The following is an 8788-nucleotide window of genomic DNA, read 5'->3' as shown; positions in this document are numbered from 1 at the left end:
TTTGGCAGAAACAGCATGAAAGTATGCACCCCACATGCATGAGTACAACCCTTCAAGCTGGTGGGGCAGTGTTATGGTTTGGGGCATGTTTTCCTGGCATGATTAGGCCCTTTAATTCGTGTGGAACAACGTCTGAATAGCACTACATATCTAAGTATTGTTGCTGATCAGGTTCATCCTATCATGTTGATGGTGTATCCCAATGGAGATGGCTTCTTCCAACAAGACAATGGCCATGCCATGGTGCTCATATTGTGCAGGAGGTGTTTCAAGAACATGAGGGAGACTTTACCTTGTTTAGGAGGCCCCCACAATCACCAGATCTCAATCCAATTGAGCATTTGTGGGACGAAGTTAAAAGAGCCATCAGGCCCTGACCAGTGTGGCTCAGTGGATAGAACGTTGGCCTGTGGACTGAGGGGTCCCAGGTTCGATTCAGGTCGGAGGCATGTACCTTGGTTGCGGCACATCCCCGGTGGGGGGTGTGCAGGAGGCGGCTGATCGATGTTTCTCTCTCATTGATGTTTCTAGCTCTCTGTCCCCCTCCCTCTCTGTAAAAAAATCAATAAAATATATTTTTTTAAAAAAGAGCCATCAGGCAGCTGGTTCCACAACCATCAAATCTCTCAGAACTAGACAGTGCTATTCCTCAGGCATGGTGTCGAATTCCTCGCTCACCTTTCAACATCTCATGGAGTCAATGCCAAGAAGAATCGCCGCAGTATTGAAGGCAAAATGTGGCCCAATGAAGTACTGATGGGGTGGTCATAATCTGGCCACTCATGTTTAAATACATCCCACATTCAAAGGCTGTTAAATCGCATTGTTTACCCATATCTCCAGGAAAAAAATCACTTCTACTGTCGTGGTAAACGACCTGCTTCCCTATTTATAATGGTCTGGCCCTCTAGCAACTTCAGCGCGAAATTATAGCTAATTTGCCTACAAACGTCAGGTGGTCATAATTATCTGGCCACTCAGTGTATATAGTAAGCTTCAATTTATGGAATATTAATATACAGACCTACTATGTTAAAGGATGTATTATTGCATTATTGGGATTGCCTTCTGGGAGAATCATGTAGCTGGTAATCAAGGATATAAACTATCCAATACATAGCCCTTTCACATTTTGTACCATTAAGATATTACCTATTCAATAAAAGGGAAAAAGGGGTCTTCATAAACATACCTCCCAAGTACACACTAGTCTGGGATAGAACCTCATTCTTTTTACTATTTCAGTGCTTTCCAATATAACTCCTTGAAGTCACCTAATCTTGGAAACTTACTGATCTAATCTTTAGGATTTGAAATTTTGATCCATCCTTACAAAATACCAAACATGACTCATTTGAAACCCTGAGCTTATTTTGGAGCAGCTCTTGATCAAGTCATTCTTAGCTTGGAAACATATTTTATATAAAGGACAGAATGAAAGCAGGCACAAAAGCTCAAAAGAAAGGTAACAAAAAAAAGGTAACGAGGAACCTGATAAGTCTGACTCATTGACCTAATTATAGATTTAGAAATCATTAAGACTTTTACTGTAGTTCAATTTTAAAAACTCCTAAACATTTCTATGTATTAGTTTAAAAAAAAAACAAAAAAAAAACCCCATTATAACATTCTCATTTAATCCTTAAAACATTGTGAAGTAGGTATTAATCCCAAATTACAAATGGGGAGAAGCAAGCTCAGAGGTAAAGTTCATGCAGCTATTTGATAGAACTGGGATCCAGACCTAGGGATGTCTCTAAAATATACAGTATTAGCAATTTTTTAGTGTTAAGTCACCTAACAAGAGAAAATATTTAAAATAGAAAATTAGATTTCATTCTATGATCACCAAAATTACACATTTAAATCTGTAACCTTTAGGATTAGTATCAGGCAATTATAAAGAGATTTGATTTTACTTGAGTCCATTTGCTCTGGTCATTATACTAATGTCTCACTTCTAATTAAAACTTTAGTATTTTATGAAATCCCTACCAAATATTTATTCCACATATGGCATGACAACCAACGCTCCCATGGTTGGATATGAATTTTGGCTTCTATTTTAAAACTTGATAGGAAACTAAGATTGTCAGGTTTAACTATAAAACTATTAACATTTAACCAACAGACGGTCAACTCTAATAGCCTGATAACTATTTAAAATACCTAAATTCAAATATAAACTGCTTCCTCAAATGAGCATTTCTCAAAAATCTTTTTCTTGTATAAATCCTAGTGAGATTTAGTGAAATTTGTTAGATCACAATATTCATTATCAATTGTTTTCTTGGGTTACCCAGAATTCTAAAGCTTAAGACCACACTAATTTCTAAAAGATTTAACTCAAAATTCATCCAGGTATTCTACCTTGAATAGTTCAAGATCAGAAAATGTAAAACTTTTACTAATGCTTCTAAATTTGTTTATAGGTATAGATTCACTGTACTGGTTCCTCTGCTTCTTATTATTCAAGATAAACTGTTAAAAAAAATAACCCGGAGTTGTGGACAAATTAGCTAAGAATAGAAATGTCAAAAAAAAAAAAAAAACCCCACAAAAAACCATTCATTTTATAAACTGCATACAATTTTAAAGTTCTTTAAATTCCAGATCTGATTTTTAAAGAACACTTTGTAGATACGATTTGGGTATATCTGACTTTCTTTTAACCAAACACTGTACTAACTCAGGTGTGTTAAGAACGATGAGGCAGAAATACAAAAAAGTTGACAGGGTTCCAGACCCTAAGTATTTTTAAAGTGAAAGCTAATTTAGCATATTAAGACAAAGACAACAGAAATAATATACATAATTTTATTACAAAATTTTTTTTTAAAAAACAAAATGCAACAGTCTAGAAAACCCAAAATTTACTATTGATACTAATTCCTACAAGTTTGCTGTGCTACCATACACAAGAAATTAAAGAAACCATTAAATATTTAGAAACATTTAACATCAGAAGCCTTAAAATCTAACTGTATGTAGTAGCCCCTCAAAAAGCTACAACCTGCTTTTTTTTATAAAAGTATTTTCTCTACAAAGAATCTTATCAGCTATACAAAAATCTGTACAGTTTTTATACTGAAGCTAATATTGAGCTGCACTTGAATTCACATTCTTAGCAAAACAATTGCCTGAGAGCACACACACATACTCCGCACACATCATTACAGGACAGCCTTTATTCTTCATCTTCATCCTCCTCTTCATCATCATCATCTTCCTCTTCCTCCTCCTCCTCATCTTCTGGTTCGTTTTTCTTCTTTGAGCCAGTTGGCCTGCCAGGGCCCTTCTTTCCCACTTCACTTTTGCCCTTGGCACGGTATGCAGCAATATCCTGAAATATTGTCAAGAGAAGAAAATCAACATCCGGTGTCATTTCTCAACTGAAAACCACTACGTGTAAACAATCTAAGATTATTGACCAATAACCCTGGCAACTGTCTAAAAAATTATTTTTGACAGCATTTGTTCCCTCTAGGCTTTAGGAAGCTTAAGATGTCAAACCATGGGGTGGCATTAGATCAATGTCAATACTTTCACTAACATCCATTTACCTCACTTAGTCCCCCCCCCCCTTCAACTTCACATTTTTTATCTACCTACATAAAACCCATTTGGCCCTCCACTTTTTCAAACTAAGAGGCCTATATAACCACAAAAGAGTCCCTATGCAGGAACCTACCAGTGCTACAACACTGATTTCAGTCAAAAGAAAGGAGATTTCTCAATTAGTTTGTTCTGCTCAAGTTGTGCAAAGCACAGCTGACAGCTATTAATACATGATTATCTACACTTCCCAACTTTCTACCACTTACATCTACTTCTAACATACTTTAGAAAACATCTACCTAATTTCAACCCTGGCTTTAAAAAGTGTACCTTTTCATATTTCTCCTTTAGCTTAGCTGCTTTTTGTTCATATGGTTGCTTATCTTTGGCTGATTGTTCAGACCACATTTCACCCAATTTTTTTGCAGTATCCCCAATGGACAAACCAGGGTGTTCACTTTTGATCTTTGGGCGATGTTCAGAGCAAAACAGGAAGAAGGCAGATCTGAAAGGAAGTAACCAGAGTTAATAAACTGAAAAATCAAGGGGCAATTTGAGCGATTCAAGAAACAAAAACAAAAAACTTACGGAGGCCTTTTAGGAGCATTGGGATCTTTTTTCTTCCCTTTCTTGTCACCTTTGGGGGGAACATAATTTTTCATCTCCCGGTCATAGCGAGCTTTGTCACTCTTCGCCATGTCTTCGAACTTTGACTTTTCCTTGGCAGACATGGTCTGTGAGCAGGACGACAGCAGTTAGAAACACAGCAAAACTGTAAGCTATATACACCCCAAAAGGCCATCTTAACGGCCACATTTTCCGAAGTAACAGCATTTTGCTTTAGTGGTCTTAATCAAAAACCTAAAGTAACCGGCCTAAAACTCTCAACAGAATCTTCGAGTCCTCAGGGTGGCGAGCTGAAAGTCCCAAGTCAATTGCCTGCCTAGTGTCCTGGCCCGCGAACACACCTGAGAACTCTTAGCTCGCGTCTGCATCCCGACTCACCTTCCATTTCTCGGAACATTTCTTGGAGAATTCGGAGAAATTGACGGAAGAGTCGGGGTGTTTCTTCTTGTGCTCCTCCCGGCAGGTCTGGACGAAGAAGGCGTACGAGGACATCTTGCCCCGCGGCTTGTTGGGGTCTCCTTTGCCCATGATGACAGACGGCGTCCTCCTAGCCGGGCGAAAGCAGGGGGTGGGCGCCGGCGGGGCTCGGCTTCCCGCCCAAACCCGCGCCCGCCCGCCCGCCCGCCCGCGTCCCGCCTCGCGAGAGCGGCCGCCCGAGCCCGTCGGCCCCGCCGGCCCACCCGCCCTGGGGCCGCGGCGACACCGCTTCCGCGTACACGGTCCTCCGCGGCCCAACCCAAGCCGCCCCAACCGAGTCTCCGCGCGACCGACTACGTCCCTCCCGGAGGCCGGAGACGCCGCAGCCGCCGCCGCCCGCTCCGGGCCCAGGCGCAGGAAGGGAACGCAGCGGGCGCCCTCGAAACCCCTTTCCTGACAGAAATGCCCTCCGACTTGCACATCGCGAGCCCCACTCCAAGTTGTCTCGCGGCCGACATTTAAAAAAACTCCCGGAACCGAGCGCGGACGAGCTTCCCGCCCGCCCACCACAGCCCCCGGCCCTCGGCGGCCGGCACCCGAGACTCCGCGCGTCGCGGAGACCCCTCCAAAGCCACAGCGTCGGGGCCGGCTAGGAGGCTGAGGGGAGGGAACGGCAGCCCGCACACCCAGGGGCGCAGAGGGGATTCTTGCCTGGTGGTAGGTTTTCCTCAGAGTCCCGCCGAGCGGCCGGGTCCGACCGAGACGCTCCCTCGCTGGGCTCCGGCGTGAACTGGTTTATCGCTAAGCCAATCCTCAGCCTCTTGTTTTGCAGACTTCTCCGCGCCACCGCAACTTGACGAGCTGCAGCGCAGGCCACACCCCGCCTCTGTGATTGGGCCTGGTGATTATTCAAACTCGTCGAAGCCCCGCCCCTTCCCAGCGGAGGTTTCCTATTGGTCGCCATCTCGCCGGGCCCGTCCCCTCGCCCCCAGCCTAGCAGGTTCGGTGGGTCGCCCAGGTCGTTAACTCCCAGACCCGTTAGAACCGGTCAGGAGAGGAATGCACTGCTCGATCCTGATTGGCGGCGGGAAGCGGGTTTGAAAAATGGCGGGCCTGACGCTGACTGGCTGGGGCAGTAAACTGGGGGGAGCGGTTGGCCCGAAAGGGAAAGCCCCGCCAGATTTAAAACTACCGAGTCGCGAGCTTGGGGGTTGTTGCCGAGGGCTGGCGGCGGCGACCCGCTTTGCGGCCGCTGAGGGAACTAGCAGCCTGCCCTGCCCCGGCTCCGACCGCTTTCCCGGGCCAGAGCGCCTCTGCCCCGGCCGAAGGGTAACTGGGGACAGACGGGGGCGCTCGCCCTGCGGACTAGTGGCCCAGCGCCGCCCGTGGTGGCTGAGGTCGGAGTGCAACTCCGGGAAGACGAGCGCTGGCGGGGCACCTGGGCCAGGGCGCGGGAGGACAGCTGCGCCCGCCTCCCGAGGGGTGTTGCAAACCCACCTTCAAAGTAAGGCGCTTTCGGCCGGCGGACTTTCCCTCGGAAGCCGCTCCCTCCCTTCCCCCTTTGTCTCGGGTGTCAAATGCCGAGAGGTAAACAAGGGCGCCTGAGGATTCCGGGGCGGGGGGGAGGGAGGGGGGGGCGGGCGGCGCTCCCCAGGCCCCACCCCGCCGTCCCGGTCGCGATTCCCGGCGGCGGGCGCGGCGCGGCGTCCTGGTGACCTCCGCGCCTGTGGCCGGCCCAGCTGTCACCTTGTTTGTTAGTCCCTGTCTCGTGTCCCTCCAATGTGATCGTTTTTTAAAAAGTTATTAATATCAAAGACCCATTTGAGAGTCCCACAAAAGCAACATGGATGATGCCCCACCCCCAGTTGCACATCCTGAGCAAAGCGCGTCCAGCTGCACGTTACCGACCTGCACGCCCCGCCGACCTCGTGTCCCGGCCGAGCGGCGCCCCCAGACCCCCTGACCCCCTGACCTTGGCGCCCTCGAGGGCCGCGGGCGACCTTTCCCAGGGCAGGAGGAGTGTGACAGTGCGCCATTTCTGTGTTGTATTTCTTTTTGAAGGCGCTTTTTTTTTTTTTTTCTTCGTATTGGCCCATATGTTGCCCCGACAGTTGGTTTGGGCAGATTTTAAATAGTCTTATTTTTCTCAGCAAGCTTGCTGGCTGGTGTTTGTTGGGCCTGCGTTGCTCCGGCTTCGTGTGTGATCAGTAACCATACTCGATAGAACCTCGGAACCAGCAACGGTTAGCCCAGGTTTCCTAAAGAAAAAGCATGTTCTTTAACATGTGTTTTCCCTGGAAACACATATTAGTGGCACATGATGCATGCATTTACTGTTTCTGAATTAAAAAATAAACTTGAAAAATGTAATGCATGAGTGATCTGTTTATTGCTACTTAATGTAGTATGATTTAGTGACTAAATTTTAGTCCGTTTGAATTGTTGTGTGCTTTTATAGCACATTTGGAACTGGCCCTCTTGGAGAATAAGTTCATCGCAGATGTAATGAATTAAGATGAGGTCATACTGAAGCTGGGTGGGTCCCTCATCTAATATAACTGGTGTCCTTATAAATAGGGAAGAATTGAGCACAGATACAGCCATAGAGGTAAGGTTATGTGAAAAGACACAGTGAGAAGGTGGCCCTCTACAAGCTAAAGAGAAAGGCCTGGGTTAGGTCCTTCCCTTACAGCCTACAGGTGAGGCCAACCCAGCCCAGTTACATTCATTCTTGACTCCGTCACAGCAGAGAACAGGAAAACATTTCTATGTTTAATCTCCTTTTACCGTTGATGCCAAGACTTCACTCTCACGGTGCACTTCCTGACCGAGAAATAACATTGAGATGCACAGTGAGGTGAAAAGGGAAGTAAGTTCTAAGTGGGATATAGACCGTTGTTGGTTATAGAGCAACCCTTTTTAAAAATAAAAATTATATACAGAATCTGGTAGCGCCAAACAAACAAAAATCTAATCCCAAATGTAGTTCTGAAAAGATGGATTAAATACACAAGAAGCCTAGTTCACTATTATGAACTACCTGGCATACTGTTATGACAAGCAGAGAACTGAAATTCCTATGAAGAGGTAATACTAAAGGTGTTTCTCATTGTGTTTTGAATCTTGTTATGGTTCAAAATGGGAAAATAAGATGGTATTTCTAAAACTCAACTTTAGACCCATTTCTTTTCAGGAACACGTCAATTTCATATATTCTAAAATAACTTTCGAAGTTTATTTTTATTAAAATGATGCATCTTTCTAAAGATGATAAAGAGGAAAGTGATTGCTCTTCATTTTTTAAAAAAAGTATAAATCAAAACCTAGCAAGGGCTTGTGATTTTGAATAGTATACTTAATATTCCTAGGCTTTTGATTGAGAAATTATAAAATGACATTTTGGGGAATCTAGGGCCATTCAACTTTTAAATTTATGATTCTATAATTCTGTGAATATGTAATCATAATGTGGGGAAATATATACTTTAACTTTTGTAATAATTAGGTGGTCAAGAGATTATAATTTTAAAAGATAACATGGGTTCTAGGAAATTTCTTTGGTTATGAACACCAATTAGTTGTGAACCCCGCTACTTCACAACAGTATTTGATTACATAAAAGTTTATAACTACCCACATGTAATAAACTATATAACCAAACTTTACATATACAATATTATCTGTTATCTTAGTCTTCTAGTAAAATGATCGTACCAGAGTTTTCCCCTTCCTAAATGATACCAATATAGCACTTTATTTGCCAAACTTTGCCAGAGTTCAGCATCTCACAAATTATAACATAAATATTTAGCAACAAAATAATTATGAATTAGGCTTGAAGCTGTTTCCAAAGTAAGTCCCCTATCCTGTAAGTATAAATAGCTATTCTGTAAACTGAAATTCATCCATAGCAGTGTCAATCTGGCAGGATTATGTAGAAATAAATGATCTGGGTTTTGCTAGCTATTGAAATTCCTATCATTCAGTTACATTAAGAATTTGAATTTTCATAATCTGATAATAAAACCAGATAGCAAAATCCTGAGTGAAAGAGAATATCCTATATAATAAAGAGCTAATATACAAATGGTCGTCACGCCCTTGTGCCCAGGCCAGGGGACCTGAGGCTGCGCACCCCCGCCCAGCAGGGCTTGACAGGGGACCTGAGGCTCTGACCCCCCCTATC

General features: G+C 44.2%; 1 protein-coding gene across 1 annotated transcript; it reads right to left on the bottom strand.

Moving 5' to 3' along the window:
• Positions 1–2731: 2731 nt before the first annotated feature.
• Positions 2732–5484, bottom strand: HMGB2 (high mobility group box 2). The gene is made up of 5 exons (XM_081093230.1): positions 5314–5484; positions 4564–4732; positions 4147–4292; positions 3889–4063; positions 2732–3343 (listed from the first exon to the last, which is right to left on the bottom strand). The coding sequence occupies exons 2-5, from the start codon at positions 4711–4713 to the stop codon at positions 3188–3190; spliced, it is 627 nt and encodes a 208-aa protein (XP_080949356.1). The 5' UTR covers positions 4714–4732; positions 5314–5484; the 3' UTR covers positions 2732–3187.
• Between the last annotated feature and the right edge of the window lie 3304 nt (positions 5485–8788).

Source organism: Myotis nattereri, assembly GCF_964212035.1.
Source record: "Myotis nattereri genome assembly, chromosome: 5".
NCBI classification, from domain to species: Eukaryota; Metazoa; Chordata; class Mammalia; order Chiroptera; family Vespertilionidae; genus Myotis; species Myotis nattereri.
Note: the sequence above shows the minus strand (reverse complement) of the source record. Positions and strands in the feature narration are given on the sequence as shown.

Coding starts and splice junctions, on each gene's coding strand:
- HMGB2 (XM_081093230.1), bottom strand. CDS start 4,713: ATGGGCAAAGGAGACCCCAACAAGCCGCGGGGCAAGATGTCCTCGTAC. Junction 4,293..4,563: donor AATGTTCCGAGAAATGGAAG/GTGAGTCGGGAT, acceptor TCCTGCTCACAG/ACCATGTCTGCCAAGGAAAA. Junction 3,344..3,888: donor TAAAGGAGAAATATGAAAAG/GTACACTTTTTA, acceptor ACAATATTTCAG/GATATTGCTGCATACCGTGC.